Here is a 26,189-nt window from a genome sequence, read left to right on the forward strand (position 1 = left end):
GGAATATAGGCGTCCCTGGGGGCTGATTTGTTCCTTTACCAGGAACGCACGTAGAGGCGCCGCCACTTTCCTCTGTATACCCGCCACTGAGCAGCGATGCTCACAGGAAGTGTCAATGGACACTCCAACAAAGACCGCGCAGGAGGTGCGAAAACACCGCTGTAGCGATTGTTTCCGGCAGCGCAAGAAACGACGCATGCCAGCAGGTGCGCGAGCACGGCCTCAGAGATTGGCGCACGACACACAATTTCGGAGGCCATGGAGCTAGCTCAAACGTAACTGGCACCACGACAAGAGGTGCTGCGACACGAGAGTCAAGAAGCGCAGTGCCTAATGTCTTTGGCTTTGGGGGTGATAGAGGAAAGGTAGTTAAACGAGTCCGCCGGTGAAGCCACCGGTGGCTTAACGGCGAGGAACAGAGAATGAAAAGTGGTTCATATATAGCAATAAATTTGTATCGGGTTGGATGGTTTTCAAGCACGAACCATGGGTCCTAGGAGTCGATAATAAGTGCCGAAGAAAAGCAAAAACAGCGAGCTTGATGGCATCAGCCAGCATCACATTTCAAAGGGGATTCTCATAACATACATCACATGCACCATCTTCAGCCCTGCCTATAGAATGAACTGGCGTATCCAGTATCAACTCGGACCAGTGCCACAACCACGCAGCGCCGCGACCGCTTTAGGCCTACTTGGGCCGCACAGTTACGGCAGGCTAGGCCTTTTCAAAACAGACGGTATACACGTGACCTCGCAATACCACGCGAGGCGTCAGCGTGTAAATAGGTGTGGAAGCGTGGCTTCCGCGATTGCCTCCGGCAGCGCGCCGTTCGCTGCCGGAGCCGATCGCGGAGGGCACGGTGGAAGCTTGCAAAGTATATACCTGACACCGCAAGCGGCGCCGTGAACGTGTCTTCTCCGCGAGCGTTCCTGGCGACGCACGAGTAGTTGCCGACGTCGTCGGGCCCGACGTCTCGGATCGTCAGCGTATAGAGCATGTCCGACTGCCTGGACGCCGATACGCGGTGGTCCTCGGCGAGCCCTCTTGAATCCTTGAGCCACGACAGAGTGTGGGGACCTCGGCTCCCCCTTTTGACGGCGCAGGTGACCACAGCCACGTCGCCCAAGGACAAGTCGGGGGAGAAAGAGAAAGCTTGGATCTTGGGGGCGTTGTCTGAAAACACACACACGCACGAGTTGCCGTGGCGATATATCTGCAGTTCTCGTCAGCCTTTGTCGGAAGAAACGAAGCTTAGTGCATCCATGACCACGCAGCTGATTCCGAGACGTTTACTGTCGGCCTGCGCCAGCACGGGTTGAAATCTCCGGAGAGGGAGGCGAACTGCTGTTGTTAACGTCCAGAGCTTTCTACCGATATAAGATTTTAACAGGCTCGAACACGACGTAGTCGGGAATTAGCAACGGTCATGCTCACAATGGCCTCGTTTCTTTTAAGAAAGGATGTGTGCTGGAGGACGCATGGTGATGGCCGTGAAGAATGACTGAGCATTTGTGACGTTGGTGCGATCGCCAAAGTGCAGTTAGAATTGTACAGTCTGACCTCTGGTCGATACGAAAGCTGCGTTGTTGCACGTTTGCTTTTTTTCCCCCTTCCAATTTGCACGCTGCTTAGATTTGAGGGTTATATGATTTTAAAAAGTCCAGCTCCATATGTGCAAGTCCCTCCTGATACAGCTTCTAATGATATATTATCGATAACTGAGAGTTATAACTGATATATAACTGAGACAGAGAGAGTTATACGTGCATGTAGTCAATGTGTAATAGTTAAACAACGTAATTAGGTAAAATAACTAGATCGGAATGTATGGCCACACAGTATCGCATTGGCAGTACATAAGTGATCCACATACTGACGGCCTTGAAAGTGAACTCTACCATGCATATAAATTGTTCTTATTTTGGGTAACAATCGTTGCATGTCCCTTTTAATCTCTGCGTAGTTAGTTTATCCTTGCTTACTCAGTTATAATTCTTTTCGTTTTTTTTTTACGCTCAGATTGGTGAATTGTTAAAATGAATTTAAGCTGCGCAAGTAACTCTGTAATTAGATTATAAAACGGCCGGGTGACCAGGCAAATTTTTCGCGTGGACCATCAAAGGTCGCCGCTAGTGCACATAAGCCGTGAACTATATGCAACGCATCGGAACTAGTTATATGGAAGGCGAACGTACCTGCTTCAGCAGCAGACGAAAACACCGGCAGGTACGGGGTACCCGCGAGTAGCAAAGCTGCAAAGAGCTCTAGATGCATTTGGTCCAAAATTACAACGATTAACGTTTTTAACTTCCTCAAGGTAGAAGTGCAACCGACTCGCGACGTATCAACTTGGAGACGCGACTCGACGTCGGCGACTACGCGTGCACTAATAGGCTGCCCCCCACCGGGATCTTCGTGATGCGGAGCGCGGTCCTGGAGGCAAAAAGGGAAGCGCACGCTCTCTCGTACAGACGTCCTGCGCCACCTGTGAGCCACAATTTGAAACGCAGGAGGGGCGGGAAACACGACTGGACCGGTAACGTCATCGAAGTGTAACATAAGGGTAAGTTGGGTGATGCAGGATACGTGAAATGAGAAATAAAACTGCAACAAACATACCGCCTGCAAGCAGTAGTTCATAGCGCTTATTACAGTTTTAGCTTGTTGGGATACGTTTTAGCCTTTACGGAAACGCCGGGTTACGGTAAACGGTAGCGATAGCGCTGGTTACGACACCTCGTGACGCTTTGTCCAACAACAACGCCGAAACGTTTTTTTTTTTTTTTTTTTGTTGTTGTTCTCGTCGAAGGGATATATAAGAAAATGGACTGCATCTTGTCGATTGCATCACTGCCGGCGCTTTACACGAGCAGACAAGTAGAATATGCTTATTTACTGCAATAATAGCTCCGTGTCCTAGATGGCGCCACCAACCTCGCTGCGCACGTCTATGCCCTCGTGAACCGCCCATTCCGTAAACCATATATTCCGTGACCATATAACCTAAATCCAGTCTTTTTAAAAGGCGCGTTACTAATCCGTTACCACGACATTATTCCTGACAATGCTGACGTCATCCTCGAGGATCCGAGTGTACCGCCAGACAAAGTAAAGATATAGTTTTCAGACCTCACAAACGAATGTGTCCAAGCTTTGCGCACGAAGCACTCTGTTCGACGGAAAAGTCTACCGTGCGGCCAGGTGGCTTTTCCGTCCGATAACACCACACAGCTGAAAAAATCTAATGGCAAGATACCGTTCTCAATCACGTACTGCCTGCGGAGTCAGCAATCGCCGCAACACATCTTGAATTAGGCAAGCTGGCGAGCAAGCATACTTATAAGTGAGCGGAGGTCTCGGATGGCAAGTCTTTTAAGTAACGGGTTAAATGAGAGAATTTGGGTTAAATGCAAGATATGTTCGGCAACCTTAGCGCGCGGCTACAACGAGAACTCCACTACGTATGGGCGACAACCGTGAGAGGAGTTGAGTTTTTGGGAGCAAAGGGGATGGTGTTACCGTTGACGACTAACGTTGCCGTGACGCTGTCGCTGCCGTATTGGTTGCTCGCAGTGCACGTGTAGTTCCCGACGTCCTCCGGTTTGAGGCTGCCAATTCGCAGCGTCACGCTGCTCTTGGAAGCACTGGATACCCGAGACACGGTCGCTGCCTTCGATCTGTGTGCCGTCCTTCAGTAGGCTTATGCGATACGGTCCCACGCTGCCTTTCTTGACGACGCACGACTCCACGATTTCATCGCCCAGTGCCACGTCCGACGGAAAAACGAACTTTCCGACCTTAGGCGCTGTCAGGAAGGGCACAGAAAGATGTTCACATTTTTGTTTTTCTTCATGGTATTTCTTAACAAGCTCGAGCACGTATTCAGGCCGTTAATTGATATTGGTAGTTCGTAAGACATATACAGAGCGAAGTGTTTTGCTTTATGGACACATTCTGACCTTATACCCTGGGGGTTCTAGAAGGTAAATTTTTAAAAGGAAATTTACGTGCGCTACCACGATGGAAGTTTGAATTCTGTTCACGGAATATTTGTGCTAACTTTAACTGTTGAAATTGTAGATAGTCATACACTTCAAGTAGCAGCAACTGCTGCAGAAATTGTCCACGCTTACCGACAAGGCCGGCGGCAAAGGCTGTAGCACAAAGTTGCTGCAACGACAGGAAAAATGCGAAGTGACCGGCTATTGTGGTCATCGTAGCAATCGGCACAGAGCAGCCTTCTTGACGGTTCAATTCGTCTCTTCAGGAAATCAGTGCTGTTGGAGCTGAGCGCTGGACGACTTCGCCGAAGCATCCACTCTTACGAGTGGAGGAGGTCGTGGTGGTCGGTGCCTGTTCTCTAGCTTGCGACGACGGCGAACAAATCACACTTGCTTCGTGGAACACGTGGCGCCGCCTAGTGACCGTAACCGACACTACGCATACACCACCGAATCAAAGGCGCGAACTTTGTTTCCCCGCATGGAAAGAAGATTCCCTGCCTCCTACGAAATATGTACGATATATTCATGCGCGTAGCGAACTACACTCACCGATAAACCGTGGATGTTTTCGAGTGCAAGTTCCGCTCGGATGATGCCCCAAGTACCTTTCAAGTCACGAACACGGCAAGAAAGCAAATAACGGTATTGTCGGATATCCGTTGTTTCGGGAAATAACGGTTGAAAACAACTGGACAACCGCAATCTCCCACATGTACATGACGTCACGCTTAGCATCTTCGATCTGTATAAGTGAAAGAAATTCACCTGTGACGAGAAGAGGCAGTGTGAGGACATCGGTTCCAAAGTCGTTGGCGACCGAACACGTGTAGTTGCCAATGTCGTTCACTTGAATACCTTCTACGCGTAGCAATATGCTGTTGACGTGCGAGATGACGCTGACGCGGTTCGTGTTTCTTAGTTCGTTGCCGTCCTTGTGCCAAGCCATCTTGAACGGTCCCGACGAGCCTTTCTTGACAAGCACGTTGCGACTGTGTCATCTCCAAGAGAAACTTCGGTCGGAAATCCGGCACTTTGCAGCTTCGGAGGCGCTGAAAGGTCGTGGGCCTATTAATCACGCTGATCACTTTTATTCGCTTGCCCTACGCTCAAACGAGAAACCCTAAATATACCCTTTAGGCGTCTTTACGTTAATTCCTAGCATTAAAGTATTTTAAGTTCGATCAAATGCAGCCTGTTGCAGGCAGTTCTGCAAAAGCCCGGCACGCGGTGAAAATTAAAGGGCAAAGTTTGATGAGCTACAAAACGTAATAGGTTAATTCATATTGCCTGAAAAACGGCAAGCTGTGATTTTACAGCGCGGAAAGCTTTTTTTTTTCTTTTTTTAATAAAGACGTGCAAATAGCTTTTCGTGCTGCACACATGTGTGTGACTGAATAACACATTTATCCAAATTGGAGCTTCTTAATTTTATGCGCTTCTCAGCAGCATGACCAACTATTGCAGCAGTGATCGATTGCTACAGGCGTGCGTATTCCAAGTAATTTCTCCTCATTAAGATAATTCGAGGATGATGCCAACTTCCAATCAAGCGGGTGGCCATTCTGATAGGAAATAACCGATTGCTAATTTATGCACGCTGTCATAAAAAAAAAAACTGTTTCGAATAACATAGCAAGTCAGCTTACCTTGTGCGCGAGCGTGTGCGGTGAAAAGCGAGACTGTCGATACAAAGAGGACGGCAAAGTGTTTCATTATCTAGCCGCAACTCCTTCCGACTTGAGAGATTACGCTCACTATTATTACGCCCACTTTGGGGGAACGAGAACGACACACCGCAACCCTGCAACTGCACTGCCGGCGACTGTGCCAGGTCCAAACGGGAAGGTCCGCTCGGCGAAGACGGAAACCTTTGAGACAAAATATGGACAGCTAGCGGCACCTCGCGGCCGTCCACGTTACCACAGCGGCGGGTTTCCCGTTTGAACAATATGCTATGTCCGGGAATGCATTACACTTTCAAGTGAAGCATTTTTCTTATTTTATACGTCAAAACACCGGCGTGGTCCACATTTCCGGAGTCCCCCACTACGGCGTGCCTCATAATCAGATCGTGGTTTTGGCACGTAAAACTTCATAATTTTGTTTAAAACACCGGTGTGATAAGGACAAATGGAAGAAGAAACAAATACGTTCTCAATTTACTCTGCTATGCAACTGATTATCCTTTCTTCTCCTGAATTTCGCTGGGTATATATATATATATATATATATATATATATATATACATACATACATACATACATACATACATACATACATACATACATACATACATACATGGTGTTTCAGCGAACACTTCCAGAATTTATTTAAGGTTGCCTGTGGCAGATAGCCCAATTCTAGTTAATAAGATGGTCTACTCCAAGAGGCGGACATTACTTGCACAAAAAATTGAAATTCATAACCGACTAATCAACACAAATTCACTAATTAAGTTTTCACTAATTACCTGATGGCCCATATTGCAATTTACAAATTCTAGCCGTGCAGTTCGCAAGGCAGATCCACTTGGAATTATTTCTCAGGATGACACCAGTTTGCGGAGAAATGAATTGGCGTTCCAGTTAATTTTGTGCTTCAATGCATAAAGCGACGTTTTCTTAAGAAACTAACTGGAACGCCAATGCATTTCTCTGCAAAGTTCTGGGAATTAATATCTCGAAACTGGTGTCATCCCGAGAATTCGTTCCAAGTGGATCCGCCTTGCGAACTCCACGGCTACAATTTGTAAATTGCAATATGGGCCATCAGGTAATTAGTTAAAACTTAATTAGTGAATTTTTGTTAATTATTCGATTATGCATTTCAATTTCTTGTGCAAGTAATGTCCGCCTCTTCGAGTAGACCAGCTCATGAACTAGAATTGTGCGATTATCTGCCACAGGCAACCTTTAAGAATTTTTGAAAGTGTTCGCTGAAGCACCCTGTATACACACACACACACTTGCAGAATGCTGCCTTGCCTTCTCTGGCATTGTTTGCGTGTGACTCCCACTCCGAACAAGAGTTTAAAACTTATTTGATTGAACGCCGGCGCAGCTTAGAGTGTTTTTGATGAAATACCTTACGTCCTTAACCGAGCACATTCGCATCAGGTCTGAGTCTTGTGCCTCCAACTCTCGTACCATCGTGGACGATGGTACGAGAGAGAGACTATCCCAGCCCAGTTAAAACCAACCAGTAGAGGTTCGAGCTGTAGTCTAATTTTTTATATGTAAGCACACTTCCGGTGTGACCCGCCGCTGTGGCTATGTGGTTTTGCTAATGAGCACGAGGGTCGTGGGTTCGAATCCGGGCCGTGGCGGCCTTATTTCGATGGAGGCGATATGCAAGAACGCTCGTCTGTCTAGACATAGGTGGACGTTAAAGAAGCCCACGTGGTCAAATTTAATCCGCATTCTACTACGGGGTCTCTAGTAGCCCCAGTGGTGCTTTGAGACGGTAAATCAAACCCTGCGAATGAAATCAAATCAAACACCCCGGGTATGAAAAGACGAATATACACTCAGAAAAGCCCAAGTTAGGACATCAGCAGAAACAGCAGAAACTTCATCGACGCAGACAAGCTTCTATTAGATTGACAAAGATAAGCGGTCAAGCAGCTGTCTTTCGTTCAAGATGGCGAAATCCGGGTCAAGCATCTTCTAGCACGTATAGTTTGACTGTAACCGACTAAGCGGTTTCGCAATGCGTAGAAAACTTCGCGTAATTATAAAGTGCAGTTTCACGTTGCCCACGATGGGTAAACAGCGTGTCGATCTTGCATTATAATGATAAAACCGCAAACGCACGGAGTCTCCTTAACTTCTCTAACACGTAACCACTTTTAACTTTTGGCTTGTAGCTTGCAGTCGCCGATCTGTACCTGCGAAACCGTGCCCGTAGCAGTAATAAAAGTAGATTTGTCGTGTTTTCGAACGGGCGATGACCGGCAATGTTGCGCAATACATTTTTTTCCTCCGCGTTCCTTGTGTCGAACTTGAGAACAGAGCAAGAATACCTCAGGAGCAGTGAAGCGAAGGAGCGTGAATGAGTGCGCCACCATTTACTGCAGCCGTCACGACAGCTCAGTGGCCGAAGCGCTCTTGTGGCGTGCACGAGGTCGTCGGTTCGGTTCCCTGTCGCTGTGTGTCGCATGACGGTGTGGGCGGAATGCACCAACGTTCGTATACCAAGCTTTGGGTTCACGTGATCAAATAAAATAAGAGCCATCCACTAGACTGCCTCTCGCATCCGCTGCGTGCCTTTACACTTGAATAAAATCAACCAATCCATCAATCAATAGAGCAATCAATCAATTGACCTTCTGCTCGAAACGAGACTGGTCATACACAAAACGCAGCAGTTACCGTGAACTACTAGCGGCGCCGTGACGCTGTCGCTCCCGTAGCGGTTGCTCGCCGTGCAGGTGTAGTTGCCGACGTCCTCGGCCCGAAGATTGCCGATGCGAAGCGTCGAGCTGCTCTCGGACGGCGTGGATACGGAGACTCGAGCTGCTACTCCGGCGTCCCGGATCACTTCTCTGCCGTCTTTGTCCCACGCGATGCGGTACGGTCCCGCGCTGCCTTTCTTCACCACGCAGGTGACGATCACTTCGTCGCCCAGCGCGACGTCCGAAGGGAACGACAACTCGCCCACTTTCGGTGTCGCTGGTGTCGGCAATGTGCGAGAAGATACGGGGATCGAGGAGCACGTATCAGCAGTCAGCTTCCGACATGTACGACGAGGAAAGGCGATTCTGCTTACCCAATCCATTCAGCGCAGTCGTCTCGACGACCAGAGATGCCATCATCGCGAACGCGCAGCGACTGGTCATTGTGTAGGCGGGATGTTGACGAGTTTGGTGAAGGAGCAGATAACGACCTCAGAGTTTCACGGCTGCAGAGAGGCTGCACCAGAACGGCAGTGTCACCGACTGAAGCTAAACGAGAAGGCATCGTCGAGAGACCAGAAGTGAAGAGTGCTGGACAGCTAGCGCCACCTGGTTGCCAAAGTGCGCACCAACGACGTCGTGGGTTTCGAACAAAGGCGCGAGGGCGAAATCTGACGCACTAGTCCGATGGAGTGGTAACGAAAAAGCGATTACCAGTGAACATGTAAGAATAACGGTCACTTTTGCTACGCCACGTTCACATGTGGCTATCAAACGAGTGTGATGTGATCATACTACAGCCTACCCGCGCAGAAGACAGGCCGTGCTATTGTACCGGTCTGACTAATCACCTTCGCGGGATAACGTGAACGCCTTTTTTTTTTTAATATGAAATAAGCTCATATACTAGCAAACAGTCTCATCAGCTCATTCGCAACTCTCAGGATATTTCAAGCCAGCTGTTTTAAAAAGACCGGCAACATGCTCGCGTCGCCCAGGTAAAGTTTCGTATCTCAATTAATCTTTAGCGCGCTATGTTTTCTTCTTTCAGCCTTTAAGACCGAAAAACGCCATGGTAGAAGACAATAGCGACAGCGTCACCGACATTGTTATTATTCGTGTAAAGTCGTAAAGTGTTCTCCTCTACGTAAACTCATCAAATCGATCGTCATCCAGTGGCTTAACAACTACCTGTGGCTGACAAATTATCTTACTGTCAGCAACATCTAGAACATCAGTGATCAATCCGTCAGATGAAATAGACGCACATCTACGTCGCTTGCTCTCCAATTCCCCTTTCCCCGTCTTCTAAAGATGAATATCAACATTTGAGCGCTACACTGCAATATCAGAAGGACGCGCAATTTACGGCACGTCAAACAGCGCGGCAGCAACGATTTCACCGTGGTGTTCCGAAACAACGAATATCGGGCGTCCACAATTCGCTATAGCGATCGCTGTGGGATCCCAACCCAGTGGGCGTGCGGTTCACCTGTTACGAGCAGCGACAGGGTGAGGCTGTCTGTCCCGAAGCGGTTCGTCGCCGTGCAGCTGTAGTTGCCGACGTCCTCGACTCGAACCTCTCGAATGTTCAGTACCGCACTGCTGGCCTTGACGGAGACGGCGATGCGGTCTGTGCTGCGCACTTCTTCACCGTCTTTGTGCCAAGCGATGTCGAACGGCCCCGACGAGCCCTTCGTCACTAGACACATCGCGGCAGTGTCGTCGCCCACGGAGATTTCGCTCGGAAATCCAGTGCTTTGCAACTTTGGCGGAACTGGAACGCAGGCGGAAAACGCTTATATCCGGTAAACGTTTGAGAACGAATTTTTCTTTAGCCGCCCAATTCAAAACAGGACGCGTGTTCTTTCATTTGCTTTGTCCCTTAGATGAAAGACTGCAATTTACCCGTTTTCGTAGTCACTGCACATATCCAGGTTCTCAAAATTTAGGGCAGTGCATTCATTGCACCTCGACTCGATGAATTTCGTAATTGTTATGTGCGCCTTGATTTAGAGTTACATTATTATTCAACTTTAATATGGCATTATAAAGAACTGTGACTAAATCAGTCTAGCCTGCTGTTTACAGAATATTTTCATTCGGTTAGTGGGGAAAAATTCATGACTGGCGGGGAAAATGGGATTTCCCGTTATGGAAGTTCGCGTCGAAACCTCCGCGCTTATGCATCGGTGCGATGTCACGAATTTCGAATGTTTTCTTGTATTCGGGAAGTTCTGACACGGAAAAAAAAAGTTTACGAACTTGCTAAGTTGAGCCTTATATTTCTATACAATTCAACGCGACCGTTGGCTACGACTAACTGAGTAGACGCTGTCAGAATCTCTGACATCACGACCGGTTGTTGCGGAAGGGCCAGAGCGGCGTCGTCGATACCTCTCTTTCGTTCATGCAGACTTATACTGGCTTACGGATCCTCCTCTGAATGGCAATTAAATGCGGCTCATTTTGTCAGCTGCAGAAATGCAATCTTCTAATATTTACAGCTTAACTTTTTCATCCATTCTTAAGTGTCCTTCTTAGTCCTAGGTGTTAACGAGAACTAACTGCAACAGAGTTTCTCGCGAATAAGCCTACCTTGTGAAACACACGGACTTTCAATTCAACGGCGCAAAAGCTTATGATTCAATTTTTATGGATAATCGGTACTTCTAATGGCACAACGGACCGGTCTCTCAATGCACGAGATATGCGTCAAACATGCTAAAATCGCTCACCTTGTGCTTGGCATTTGTGGCGAGAGCACCAGCCACTGTTAACGCGAAAGTAACCAGTAAGCTCATATCTGCCGCAACTATCTCTCCAACAAACTGCTACAGCCCTTGCTACTGGAGCGAGTACGGCTTCCACTTCGCAGAGATCAAACTGAAAGCACGGGCGCTTTGTGACGTCCAACACTTCGCAATGCCGCACACACTAGCACACACAGACAACTAGCGACGCCTGGTGGAGCCTTCGGAAACCGTTTAAAGTCGCGGGTGGTGCGAAACAGCCGTGGTTTCGCCATCTGCTAGCGCTACCACTCACTTCCGGCGATTCGAATTCTTCGTTTTATGAGCGTCGACGTCGTGTAACTACATTCGACCTCCTGTTAGGACAAAGCTTGATCTGGCTCGTGCACACGTTAACGTTTCCGTATGCTGTCCAATAACTCCGCGCAACAGCCACCATGTTTTGCCTACAACTTTATACAGAATTCATAGCGCTCGCAAATGATTTTTTTTTTTTGCATGTTTCCTGTAAATATGGTAAGAAAAACGGGTGACACTATTGAACTGTGTAAGTTCTAGTAGACCAGTTTACATTAAGTAACAATTCGGCTCACACAGCTGTAGAAATATAGGGCCTGCAATCCCAGTCGTTAACCATTGCAGCCATCTCGCGTGTAATTCATGTGGGAAATGAACGCGAGAAATAAACGGTTTTGTAACTTACTTTCAGATACTGGTAAATCCGGCAGCGCGCTCGTGTAGGCGGTCATAGCAAAAGGAATTCCACTGCATGAGTCCGCATGCCATAGAGATTGTCCATTTATTCTGCGCTAGGGCACTGTTTTCCTCGATACTGTGACCTGGGAGGCTTCACTTCGACCCATAGGCTCATTTGCTGTTACATATTCACCATCGTAATCATCATGGGTCCGCCGCCACCGTATATTTGGTAATCGATTCGCCGAACATTTAGTGAATCATTACTGAACGATTGCGATACATCAACGCTTCCACCAGTAATCATGATTCATGTCTCCTTTTCTTCGCTACGATTGGCTAGCTCAAGGCCTTTAAAGGGTTACCTGCGCCACGTACACTATTATGACTTTTTTCAGGTGCGTTCATTTATTAAGCATATTTATAGTGTTCACTGACGTGCGCGTGCGACGTGTCAAGTACGCGAACTCACACCCCCGCCTAATCATCGCAAAAATATGTAACCCCTATAATTCAACCATAACGTTACATACGGACCATTAACTAGCATCGGTCAAGTTTTTCGAATGCAACCAGTCGCTGTCGCGCGGCAATCATGGTGCGCAGGGGTGCGCGTCGACCATGCTATTGGACACGTCAGACAGGTTGGCTATCCAACCCTCGTGTGCTGCGCGTGCAGTTTTGTCTCCCCCTGCGTGACGCTTCCCGAAATCGCAACTGGAAGCCGGCACGGTTCGAGGTCGTTGACCCTCGTTCCCGGAAAAGCTGCCTCGCAGCAATGGAACGTCGTTCAAGAACGACCCGTCCCCTGCAGCTGAGCGCCTTCCAGGCGGGGAAGCAACGCCTGAAGGAGGTCGGCCATCGGAGAATAGAGCCCTTGGAGTGTCCCCATTGGCCGAGCATGGCGACACCTGTACGGGCTCGATGATTGGCTGAAGATGACGCAACCCCGATGCACTGAATAGTTTATAAGCCAGATAAACATCGGGAAGAGAGAGACGTTCTTGTTGCCGTGGGCGCAGCGTGCGATTTGTTGCCGGCCGTAACGATGATATTTTTTACTGTTATTCTGTGTGTTTTTTTTTTCTATTCCTGTACTTAATCTAAATAAACCTTCACTTTTATAAGTCCTCATCAACGTCGGCCAATTCCTGCACGTAACGGCAAGATCAAATAATATATAGTATCGAAGGAAACGGCATTATACAGCTCGGTCGAGCACTGCCGACCTTCGATAAAATACCTAATGAACGAGGTAAAGCCCGCTTATAACACAACGTACGATGCATTTGTTTCCAAGGAATGTTCGACACAGTACGGTTTGTATTCAAGTGTCGCGGGGCACATTATCCCCTAGTGTCCGATGTACCATACCAAAATAGTAATAAGTCACACGACACAATCCAGCAAGCGCCTGCGAGCAGGTTAAAAACCATGAACCATGCGTGCAGATTCAATGGGTTATACCTATAGTGACCGCTTGTGACATCCGAACCGTAAGAGCAGCACCGACAGCTAACCAGTTTCAAGCTCTTGCCCCCCCCCCCATATCATCCTTCAACACCACCACCCCTATGCAGTTTACAGCATATAAAAACCACTGTTATGATGTCACGTGACCTTCTCATTCCCTCCCGTGCCCCCTTTACCGCACCTAGAGCCTAATGCATGGCCAGCAGCATCTTCATGCGAGTACCTCCGAAAGGCGAGAAATATCTTTTAAGAATTCCTCCACTCCACTGCAATAGCTGCATCGTGCCTCGCGAATCTGATCGTGGTAGCGACCAGCTTTGAGACGCAAACGAATGGCCGTTTACCGTGAATAACGAGCTGATCCGTGAAGCTGTCGGTGCCGAACGAATTCTTCGCCACGCAGGTGTAGTTGCCGACGTCCTCGGGTTGAACGCCCGTAATCCGCAGCACCGCGCTCGTCTTGGACTGTCCGAACACCGACAGGCGACCATCGCTGTCGATATCCTTGCCGTCTTTCATCCAGGCGATGCGATAAGGTCCCGACGTAGCCTTTCTTGACGGCGCATCCCACAATGATTTCGTCACCGAGCGCAACTTCTGGCGGAAAACTGAACTCGAAAACTCTGGGAGGTCCTGAAAACAGCCCAATTATCGGATTACGCAATGCGCCCAGCGTCTGAATGTTCTGTTTAAGAGGAGGGTCACGGAGATCGCTTACCGGAGTCGCTTGCATATGTGGTACCGATGGTGAGCAGAGCAATCACTTGTACTAGGAGCAGGCTCATTTTGCTGGAAAGGCTGAGGTGTTGAATCTACGTTACTTCACTTTCAGATTAGCCGAAATTTGAGCTATGGTCGGAAAGTGAACAAGTCAGTATGCACTCATCCAATATTCAACTTTTGAGTCGAAGCTGCAGTTCGCGGCTTTCAGCCTTCTATATAAGTCCTGGCAGAGTAACGACGTTGGTACGCCGACGGCAAACGAACCTCAACTGCAGCGGCCCGCGGGTGACGCTGAACGGAAAAGCGCACCGAATAATAGGAATTTCAAAGCGTCGACAGCGAGACCAGCGAACGAAGTGGACGACTAGCGACACCTAGTGGATGTTCTCAGACTTACGCGAGCAGACCACGTGCAACTGTCGCCACGTGCCGTTTCTCTATCGCGCATGCATTCAAAAATGCCTTCCGTTTTAGTTGAGCGAAATTTTATCGTCGCAACTGTTTCTGTAGTGGTATCGAGGCGCAATGAGTTGAGAAACCATGAAAATAAATTTCACCAAAGAAATGTTTGACGTTTGACAAATGTTGCCTATTTAGACCTTCACGTTCTGGACGCAAATAAATGGAACCGAAGTATAGACGCAGATCGCGTCGCCACGAAACTCATCCGCACTCCTAGTTATGCTGAAAGACGCACTAAATGACGGAAAGGTTCATGCATAATCATGTGTAATGAAAAATATGGAAGATGACTTCAGTTCAGCAGACACTCAAAACCAAACATATGATCATACCTGTTTTATAAAACAGGAGGCAAGAGTCTATGAAACTATTATCCCGCCTAAGTAAAGCAATGCTATCACAGAACCATAACTTAACGTGCGCGCAATTCCATCTGATAGTGCTGCGTATCAGTTTAACGTTGCACGTCCTTGCACTCTGGCAAGGACGTGAGCTGTATAGGGGAGACTGAGAATGCATTATCGCTTTCACCCACTTCGACAAGGGAGCTCCGTTACCGTGAACGACGAGCATCGCTGAGGCGCTGTCGCTGCCGACTCCGTTCGCCGCCGTGCACGTGTAGTTGCCGACGTCCTCGGGGCGGAGGCTCGCTATGCTCAGGGCCGCGCTACTTTTGAACAGCGCAGACATGGACAGCCGCTCGGAGGGCTTCAGTACGGCCCCGTCCTTGCGCCACGTAATGCGGTAAGGCCCAACGCTGCCTTTCTTCACCACGCAAAGGGCGATCACTTCGTCACCGATCGCGAGTTTCGACGGGAACGAGAACTCGCCGACTTTGGGAGGTTCTGAAAGAATCGATGGGAACTGATGGTCGGCTCATCTTGCAAGAGCTGTCGTCGTTTACACCTTCGTGAATAGAGCAAGACGCTTACCATCAGTTGTTGCCGATTTCACAGCCGAATGTAGGGCAAGACATAGGAGAAAGAAATCCGCGCTTCTCAGCATGGCTGTTTGCGCAGTCCCGAGCAGTCAACTTTGCTCCAAGAGACGCGCAGATGACGTTCACGGTAACTGAGAGCGCAAGTGCTTGCAAGAGCCGTACTCTCCCTGTCGGAGGATACGTTTTGGTGACGTGAAACCGACAGTCGGCGCTAGGGCCGGGGTCGCCGCGGGTGTGGACACCTAGTGTCACCTGGCGGGCAAATCGAGCACTAACCAAGCGATTTCGAATGGCAGTGGCGCGAGTTCGTAGCTGGTCTTCTGACGCAGTCTGTGTCATTCAGACGGTCAGTGCGTACGAGAATCGACGTACCACGATGCAGTCATTAGACGGCAGTGACACGTGGGCGCTCACTCAATCCATAGCCGTGGCTGTCGATGAGCTAACGTAATCGAGCGCACGAGCGGTGACCGCCAAGTGTGATTGAATGCCAGGGCGAGTTAATTGTGTACGCTGAAATGAAAAGTTGGCGAGTGCCGCCTAACTGGGTCGTGCGGTGCATGTGGTTAGACTGTTTCTTCCCTGGCGCACCAAATACCACGGTCAAAGTATACGTTGCAGTGTTGACAGATGCTCGAACGTGTACAAAAGGTTGCATAAGCATGGTCTGAAACCATTATATCGCTGGTACGGTGAAAGCGAACTTAGAAAGGCCGTATAAAAACAACGGTGAGCGAGAAACCTGCAAAGTTGAGGGACTTCCTTGTTCACGCTGTAGCCTTGCAATTGAGCTACGGGCCTAAATATCATAACAAAACTTATCCGTGCTAAATTTTTGTCTAAAATAATGTTCAGCATCCAGCCCCGTATACTTCACCTGAAACCAGGAGAGGCAGTACGAGGGTGTCGCTGCCGAAGGCGTTCTTCGCCACGCATGTGTAGTTTCCAACGTCTCCCACTTGAATGGAATCGATAATGAGCATGACGCTGGTAGCCTTTGTGGACACTGTGACGCGATCCGTGTTCTTGATTTCGCGGCTGCCCTTATGCCAGCTTAGCAGGAAGGGCCCTGAAGCCCCTTTCTTCACGGCGCACGTGGCGGCGGCATCTTCGCCGAGGGAGAGCTCGCTGGAAAACCCAGAGCTATGCAGCTTCGGAGGGCCTGGAACGTTAGCGAGCGTCATATTTAACACGTAAGCAGTTACCACCGTAACCATCACTAGTATTAACAACCGTGAACATATATTTGCGCTGTGGTGTGACCGCTATTGCAACTTAGATTGAGAACCGCGAGGGCAGAATTAAAACGAGCCGACGACGTCCTCCTGGCATATCATTTGATCAAGGAGTACCTTGCGTGGGATTTGTGATTAGTATTCTACACCAAATATGTTTCGACTTTTCGACCATTATCTTGCTTAACAATGTTTGACCGTAGGTTATGATTTCGTCGCGTGATGTCTTTTAACAGGCACTTACAAGTCGACGATGCGGATTCTATGTAATGGATCATAAACGACGTGAAAATGTTGGTTTCCCTCTCATTAGTGCAGCCCAAGTTACACGTACTGAAACACACATATATAAGTACACCGTGGCAGTCCTGGCTATGAATCTCAATACTGCAGTGAACTCTTCGAAGTTTCAGAAAATTATAAATCTTACTGCGGCTCAATAACTCTGGTACTGGAGTGATCCAAGGGGCTCACCTTGCGACCGTACTTCTCTGCAGAAGAGTACCGCGTAGCACAACAGGCACGCGAGAAAAGCATTCATCATTCAGGAACTGTTGATCGTAAGCAGATGAACTGTTAACACTACAGAAGTAAACAATCGGTGTGAACACGACTGTGTGTCACCGATACACTGGCGCTGGCAACTCAACACCGCGAACGGAAGAGATGGCAATCGCAAGCTATGTGGACAACTAGCGACACCTGGTGGCTACCTCCGTAGGCTGCCGAGCACCCGAGACCACTTTCTTATCTCACGGCGATGAATGCAACGTGTACCTAAAGCGGGAGTTTCGAAAACCCTTATTCATTGTAGAACAAGAAAGAGAGAAAACAAAGCTGACCAATGCGAAATATTGCAGCACATGTTCCCTGCTACATCACGTCAAACTCGCAGCAACGGCTGAGCGGCTATTGGCATCCGCTACTGACCACGAGGTCGCGGGATCAATTCCCAACTTTCCGATGGCGGCTGTCTGTAAAGACACCGTTCTGCTTACATTTCAGCGCACATTAAAAAAAACCCGTACCCGTATTTTGTAACTACGCTCTATTTGTAACACATTTAATTAACATTTAATTTCCCATTGCTATTACGCGTCGCGGTGAGTGATCGATGACGGTGACTCGACGGTGTTCGACCGACTGACGAAGGGCGTAAAATAACTCAAGATGAAGTGTATCGTTTGAACATACGACCCCCAGGTGTGCAGAAAATAGTCCGGAACCCTCTTTAGTGATGCCCCGTCGACGATTACGATGATAGTAATTATGATTATAATAATCTTACGCCGCTTTGTCCAATAAAACTGTAGGAAGCCTTGTTCCATACGCCTTTCAGCAAAATGTGCAAGGTATATAAGTATAGCTGTCGTTGGACGACTTTGACCGCTGTGCTGAAAGTTCGAGAATTTTCTTCAAGGCAGGCTAGTTCCACTGACTGAAGTTTCCCGCCGAGGTCGCTAAGAGTATTACGTAGGCGCGTTGATGAATCGTGGACCATAATTTAAAAGTGAAATGAGTTTAACAAGTGAAGCGTTTTATTTCTGTTCCAACAGCGCTGCCCCGTGGTTCGCTAGCAAACTTGGTTGGCAGGTATTTTATAAGATTGCTTATTTGCTAGTTTTTTTTCTTTTATATATATATATATATATATATATATATATATATATATATATATATAAAAGTCGGAGCACATGCGGCTCCGCGGTAGCTCAATGGTGAGAGCATCGCACGCGTAATGCGAAGACGTGGGTTCGTTCCCCACCTGCGGACAGTTGTTTTTTCATCCGTTTTCATTTCCATTAATTTGTCATTTCTTTAATTCAGTTAGTAAGTACAAGTAATTGGCCCTATGTTGTCCTTGGTGTCAATGTTTGTTGGCTTCTTATGCTATGATTAATAAAAATCGGGCCCCTCGGTTCCCCTTCTTCTCGTTCACACACACACACACACACACACACACACACACACATATATATATATATATATATATATATATATATATATATATATATATATATATATATATTACAAAGCGAGGAAAACGTACTGGAAGATCGGTAAAATTACTTTGAATGTGTTCGCGCTATGAGTGTCGAAATGGGGGAAAAAAGTGTATGTGTATGAAGTGTGGAAAGGACTGACAGAGGTGTGGACCGCCCCACCGTCAGATGCTCTTCGCTTCTCAAACAGGCAGGGCGTGTGTCGAGTCAGCTTCGGTACATCACTTTGCAAAGTAGTGAACGCGGTTTCAGTCATAGATGCGGGATCTCGAAAGAGGTGCGGCGTAATGCCAACGCATTTATCCCTCGGTTACCGCTAAATCGCCACTGAATTCTTTTGCAAACAAAAGAACAAAATGTGCGGAAATCATCAGGCGACGGCATACGGCGCGAATGTCGGTAATATTGCTGCACACATGACATGCACGTCTTAAGCGACTGAAAACTCGGTCGAAGCGTCTATTTTTTTTTTTTTTTTTCACCGAAAGAATTAACACAACGGGAACAACGTTTGGAGAAAGGCACATGCTTGGAAAAGGGAGAATGCGGTTACCGTGAACCAGCAAGGCTGCCGTGACGCTATCGCTGCCGTACAAGTTGCTCGCTGTGCACGTGTAGTTGCCGACGTCTTCGGGTCGGAGGCTGGCGATTCGTAGCGTAGCGCTGCTCTTGGAATGGCTCGACACCGTCACGCGGTCGTCGATGCGGATCTCTTCTCCGTCTTTCAGAAGTGTGATGCTGTACGGGCCGGAGCTGCCTTTCTTTACTACACAGTTCTCCATCACTTCGTCGCCCAGCGATACGTCCAGCGGAAAGCCGAACTTTGCCAACGGTCGGAGCTGTCAGGACGGGCGGAAAGCGATTGATGCACTGCTACCACTCAAATCATGTTTACCTAAGAGTTCGTTATATGCTACATAATAAGTTGATATGTTGTGCAGATAGTTTTGGTGGCAAGTTGAACTGGGTGAATATCTCAAGGAGTGAGCGGGACGGATTATGCTATATAGGTCCGGAGAGTAGACAACTTCCGGTCTACTTGCTTCCATTATGGTTACAGGTTGAATTGCATCTTTCAATTACAGTTGAATTGCATTGAAATGGGAGCTATTGCGTGAACTTAGCCGTCTTGGCATTGGGCAGACTGCACTGAAATAAAACTTAATCGAACATCATTGAAAGAAAGAATCAGGTTAGCGAACCTTTTGGAAGTCTCCAGCCTATAGTAATTTTTTTTTTTTGTATGTGCGCTTCGGTTAATGAACTAATCATAGCACCTCCATGATCTGTGTAAAAAACTCGTTCAACTGAAGCTTAGCTAGACATAGCATTCGCAGACAATGCGCTATACGGGAGCCGAGTGTGTAAAGAAAGACGTGTGTTCGGGACTTACCGACAGCGTTGATGGTAAAGACGTTAGAGGAACACATCAGCACCAGAAAAGAGGCAAGGAAGCCGGTCATTGTCTTGTGTTGTTGCTGAATCAGCTATTTACCGAGGAGGATTCAGCGTCTGAGCGCCACTCGAAGATGAAGGCTACGACGGCTATAGTCGCCGAGCAGCAACTGAAGTGGCCACGAAGCTTCGCCGTCGTATAAATACAAAAACCTCAACAACAAAACCGTGCTTGTCTTGTGGGACACGTGGCGCCATCTGGTCATCGCTTCGAGTACTACTTGGAAAACCAATGAGATGGCGCGTAATTTGTTTGCCACATCAGAGACGATCGGCAGTGCTAGTCGATTTCTAAAGAAGGCATCATGCAATAAGTGCAGTGTGCGCTGTACAACAGTACGAGACCACACGCTGTTAAAGCCGCTCTTGAAACGTACTGGCAATCACTGAAATTCACGCCTCTGGAACGAGCTTGAACGAGTACACTCGCGAGTGAACTTGTGGATTCGTATAACAGCAGATGTACTGCATTCCTAAGGTAATATCTCTGTCGAGTCGGGCGATCGCCAAACACCCAGTATGTTAGTAATAGGTAGTCTTCACACTAGCGCAATAAGTGGCCTTCAGGTGGTCAGTTTATCTGCACTGCAGAACCGGCTTCAGTTGGCAGAGTTGGCAGAGTTGGCGACAGGCTTGAACTTAATCGCGCAGGCCAGGCTGATGTAGAGTGCGAGTGGGCGTGAATGTGATTGCAATCGAGAGCCGGTGTGAAGTGACGCCATTGCGACCAGAACATTGATAAATGGAGGTCGGTGGCATCCTATTTTGGCGCAGTATGGTATACGATAAAGACGTAGGCCACATTTCAAGTATATTCAAGCAACAATCGTAAACGACGCGTATACCGCGGCAGTATACCTTTGAAGTTCCTCGAGAACATCAGATATAAACTCTTTCAGCGTGGAAAGCGGCAAAACCGTCAAAGCGTCGACACAGACTTCATTCATTTGCTAAAGTACGGCACGATGACGACTTGGACCACATTGCAAGCATAGAACGAACGATAGTGAACGGCGCGATATCACGTTGTGGATTTGCTTGAGAGCGTAAGAGGCAGTGCTTCACCTGTGACGACCAGTGACATGGTTAAGGCGTCGACACCGACTTCGTTCGCCGCCGAGCACGTGTAGTTGCCGATGTCTGCGACTTGAACACCTTCGATGCTGAGAACCACGCTGCTGGCTTTAGTGACCACGGTGATTCGGTCGGCGACGCGCACTGCGTCACCGTCCTTGTGCCACGCCATCTTGAACGGTCCCGACGAGCCTTTCTTGACGAGACACGTTGCAACCGTGTCGTCTCCCAGTGAAACTTCAGCCGGAAATCCGGAACTTTGCAGCTTCGGAGGCGCTGAAACGTTCAGCAAGGAGACTCTTTCCAGCCGAAATGTGCTGGCGAAAAGACTTAACGGTCGCTCACGGGCCTCGCACATATATCTGATAGGCTGCTCTTTGGACATTGATTCTTAGCAGCTTACAGGGCGATCTATTGCACAATACATTTTTTTTGTATGCTCATAGTATACATTTCTTTTTCTTTCTTTCTGGGATATTCGCTGAGAGGTAGAGACATATCGAAGTTCTGCGCAACAATGTGAAATACTAGATATTATGCCCTTCATAATTCCATTATACCATTGCTTAAACGATTACGTCGGGGTGCTAAGCTTCGCCAGTTCTGTTAATCCCACAGAACAAGTAACGGTACAGGGCAGTTATGCTGCCCGCACTTTATTAAGTTTAGAGCGCGTTTAAGTTAATTATGCTTGGGTGTATCGAAGGGAGACGAATAAGTGGCACTAAATCATCGTTAATATCATCGCTAATGTACAGCAAAATCTAATGCGAAAACGTTGCCCTGAGGTCGCGTTGTAAGCAAGCAAAGATGGAAAGCTCACCTTGTGCATTACCCGCAGTGTTGAGAACTAAAACAGCTGACACGAAAAGGGCCGACCTCCTCATCATGAAGAACGTAACTTACGCTGGAATTCAAGCAGAGGACACGAGTATAGAGATACTTCTATAGGAACGCGTGCGATGTGCTCCTCGTGAAGCCGTAAATGAACGGGCGAGCGCGGTTGCACATGAAGCCCCGCAGAGTGGTGTATGCAGAGCAGCAGTCGTCGTAGATGGACAACTAGCGGCACCTTTCGGGCATTTCCAGAGACCGCATCAGTGTCGCTCGTTTTTGAATGTAGGGCGAACCGCTTCATGGAGGCTGACCTCCATGCAATGTCTTTAGGAGATAACTTTTTGCGCTTCTTTCTTTTTAATCTGGGCATGATTCGATGTATCTGCTTGTTTCGCTGAAAATACACGAGTGCATGTTCATCGAGTATGTGGCCGTTGGCCTTTTTACCCTGTTTTCTGGGTCCCCTCTGAGTAGCGCCACTCAGTGTGGACCCAGAAAACGGGGTATGTCAGGCCTGTGACCAGGCAACACTCCTGTTTCAATTACAGCCATGAGCTCTCAAAGCACATGCAGCAGCACTAGTCAACTTTCGCAGTCACGCTAGCTTTAGGGCAAGGGCCACCATCGGATAGCCGATCGCTCTCTCTCTCTCTCTTTTTTTTTTTGTGTGTGACTCGCGAAGTTACTCGTTGACAGTACAATTGACACGCCGACAGTAATTGAGGTCTCATTAGGCATTGTTTAAAGACGTCAATGACATCTTTGATCGCTATTTCTAAAGACAATAACCTCTATATTGTTCTATATTTTCGCAAGCAAATGTAGATCTCGTGAACTGTCCAATATCCTAGAATGTGACACCTGTTACTTCTTTGGTCCGGTGCAAACAATCAAGCAGTCATTTAGCTCAAACATACACGCACCGACACGCACGCACGCATCTACGTACGTATGCGGCGCGAAGTGAGGGCCAGCCATGTAACGCGCAGATCAGATCGGCACGGCAGTCGAATCTCTTCACTTCAGTGTCGAAGTTGAAAGCCACGCGATCACGCGATTCGGTGGTGTATGGCTGCGGGAATCACGCAGCCGTCAGTTATCGGCGGGCTGCAGCAGCCCCTAATCAGTTATCTTCGAGTGGAGTTCATTATGCTTCTTATCTTATTATTTATATCAGGTGGAGCACACCGTGCCTGAAAAGGTGTTCGCGGCGTCTTGCACAAAGGGTTGGCTGAAGTGTAAACATCAAACACCTGGACACGTTTGATTACGGTTATACCATACTTGCGGCGGTGCAAACTTCGCGTGTGTAAGCTGTGTATAGAGACAGTTAGCTTTTAAGACCGCTTCCTAAAGGCTAACTATTATCATCTCACGCAGATTGTCGAACTTTCAGACATTAAGCCAAATAAATAAATAAATCACTACCTCAGCCAAGGCCTTTTTAAAGGCCTATTCAGAAAATTGGAATGCGCAAAATCAACATCGAGAAGAAAAATGGGTGACAGGCAAGTGGGGTATACTTAGGGTGGCTAGAACCCTAGTATAGCGATAAGGTGACCTTCACCCCGTTGATGTCGAGGTTCATACCGTGCACAACGAGCGGCGCCGTGACGCTGTCGCTTCCAAAGCGGTTCCTGGCCGTGCAGCTGTAGTTGCCGATGTCTTCGGCTCGGAGACTGGCGACGCGAAGCGCCACGCTTCCCATGGATAGCGTGGACAGGGAGACTCGAAGATCGGTTCCTGCCACTTCTCTGCCGTCTTTCTCCCAAGTGATCTGATAGGGTCCGGCGCTACCCTTTTTCACCACGCAAGTGACGACGACCTCGTCACCCAGGGCGACGTCCGGAGGAAACCACAGCTCTCCGAGCTTGGGAGGCGCTGACGCAGTAAGAGGAGCATATAAAGAGGTGTCACTTCTCGTCGTAAGGTCGCTTCGTAATTCGATGCCGTCGCACAAATCAAACGGGGGTCATGCAGGACGAAAGTGACCAACGTATTGGTGCTGCTTACCAGCTCCAGTCGCTGCCGACGTCGTCGCAACGAGCACGATTCCCAGAACTAGCGCGGCAAAATTATCCACGTACTTCATTGTGTAATGTGAACTTTTACGTTTGATACAAGAAACCTTTAAACAGCAAGCGAAGTGCGTGCGCACGTCCAAGTGAAAGCGCCTGCAGAGTAGCGCATGACTGTCTGTCTGCGCCGTCGGATCTATGTGGTTTGAATCCGTTCGAAGCACAGCCCGGACGTCGTCGCGAGATGAACCTTGCGAAGACCTGGACAACTAACGCCACTTCGTGTTAGAGGATGGCACTAACGCTGCGAGGGATTTTGAATTCGGGCGCGGGAGCATCGACGCTCAAGTACCCGTTAGCTCGCCAAACATTACGGCTCGGAACGGCCAGTCTTAGGACAGAGGGCGCAGAAGGCGTACTAGATCGCTCATATATGGTGTGGTAACATCTTTTGAAATTTTGTATTCTTCAACATGGCGCTTTCTTTTAATGGTTCTGGCAGCGAATACGGCGACTCAAAGGTTGAAAGAGGGACTGCCAATAACACAGGGTTTAGAATTGTATGAATATATATAGCAGACTCGAATCACTTGCAAACACAAAAGCCGGTCTCTTTAAATGGCCTTGATACGAGACAAGTTCTCTCTTGGCCGGGAACCTAGCCTCCGCGTGAATAAACTTAGCTTTCTGTGACGAAGGACCTGCTGTTTCTTTTAGATGGCATGTGTTTGTCGAAGGCTCGCGGTCTGCGCACGGTATGCTTTTTAAGTTCATACTATCTCATTGTCCCAGTTCTTTTTAAAGTTGTTTGTTTGCTCTGCTCTACCGCAGGATGAGCAACATTCCACTACCGAACAACCACCAAGCCGCCAGCCAATGCAACGCTCAAAATGGAACCCCACCTCGAGGGATCTTGAATTTGGGCGCGCGAGCATCGACGCTCAAGTACCCGTTCGCTCGCCAAGCATATGCATACGCCTGGTAAGTTCATCCAGTGGCAACTTTCCTGCTGAGCATGCTCGGCGGCCCCTACGATATCGTTGCAGTAATCCGTCCATCTTTGTTTCTGCGCTTTCAGAAGCTTACAAATGTAGTTGGAGGCTTCCGTGTCTCGCCTGTGTAAGCACATATGGCAGGGTCTGGTACCGGCACGTTTCTGGAGCATGCTGAGTGCAGACAACCGCAGTAAATATTTTGCTTTCCTTCAGATCGTTCTCGGCCGTGTGACCACAAGTGCGTTGAAACGCGGGCCGACGCCGTGGCGTTTGTTGCACGAAAGAAACGAACCTTTTCTTTCCGCAGAAGCTATGAATCCACGACCCCGTGACGCCTATTCGCACCTCGCAGAACGCAAACAGTGATAGACCAGGGTTCCTCTCATCTGAAGTGTTTGGCGTTCAGAGCTCTCCGCGACACGCGCAGTAGACGCTGCACGGAATCGTGGCGCCCTCTAAAGGACATGAGCACAAACTTTCAGTGACGAGTGGTGATAGTGCATGCGGGCGGACCTCCTGTGCAGAACGCCTTTCGTGCACTAACGTGGAGCACTCAGCTCAATGACTCCGGGGTGTTTAAATATTAATTACGCGCACGACGCCAGTAAAGAATCGACCGTTTACGAGCAGCGATGTGGTTCTCCAGTAGTTACCTTGACTAAGGTCCCACTGCAGTTTTTACCCTACTAACACTTTCACGACCTGTCCATACAGACGCTGATGACCGATTCCAGACGAATGCTAAGACACCAATATGCCCTTAGGTTGAAGGCAGCCACGAACCCCATAACGCCTACAACCGTCGTGTATACTCAATCGGGAATAATCGCGGGCACCAAAGAATGTGTCACCTGTCACAAGAAGTGGCATGGTCAGGCTGTCGGTGCCGAAGCGGTTCGTCGCCGCGCAAGTGTAGTTGCCGATGTCCTCCACTCGGATGGCGTCGATGTTCAGCACCGCTTTGCTAGCTCCGACCACAACAGTGATGCGCTTGGAGTTGCGCACTTCGTCGCCGTCCTTGTACCAGGTCATCTTGAACGGCCCCGACGAGCCCTTCGAGACCAGGCAGATTGCGGCAGTGTCGTCGCCGAGCGAGATTTCGCTCGGAAATCCGGTGCTTTGTAA

General features: G+C 48.5%; 1 protein-coding gene and 1 non-coding gene across 9 annotated transcripts in view; one reads left to right on the plus strand and one right to left on the minus strand.

Moving 5' to 3' along the window:
- The window catches only part of LOC119431089 (Down syndrome cell adhesion molecule homolog), an 81,547-nt gene that overhangs the window by 51,239 nt on the left and 4,119 nt on the right, over nucleotides 1-26,189 (minus strand). Inside the window, exons 1-2 of one of the 8 annotated variants that reach the window (XM_037698551.2) lie at nucleotides 24,065-24,158; nucleotides 23,642-23,932 (exon numbers count right to left, since the gene is read on the minus strand). The exons of 1 other annotated variant lie outside the window; for it this stretch is intronic. In XM_037698551.2, the coding sequence (XP_037554479.1) occupies nucleotides 23,642-23,932; nucleotides 24,065-24,143 (370 nt within the window). In that variant the 5' untranslated portion in view covers nucleotides 24,144-24,158. Of the gene's footprint in view, nucleotides 1-885; nucleotides 1,177-2,198; nucleotides 2,377-4,772; nucleotides 4,995-9,892; nucleotides 10,194-13,666; nucleotides 13,956-19,238; nucleotides 19,476-23,641; nucleotides 23,933-24,064; nucleotides 24,159-26,189 lie in introns of those variants that run through there. 6 more of the 8 variants (XM_049657024.1, XM_037698552.2, XM_049657028.1 and 3 more) reach the window with 6 other exon arrangements.
- Nucleotides 18,384-18,455, plus strand: Trnat-cgu (transfer RNA threonine (anticodon CGU)). Its single transcript has one exon. It is a non-coding gene; the product is annotated as a tRNA-Thr (tRNA).

The sequence above is a fragment of the Dermacentor silvarum genome, chromosome 10, assembly GCF_013339745.2.
Source record: "Dermacentor silvarum isolate Dsil-2018 chromosome 10, BIME_Dsil_1.4, whole genome shotgun sequence".
In the NCBI taxonomy this organism is placed as follows: Eukaryota; Metazoa; Arthropoda; class Arachnida; order Ixodida; family Ixodidae; genus Dermacentor; species Dermacentor silvarum.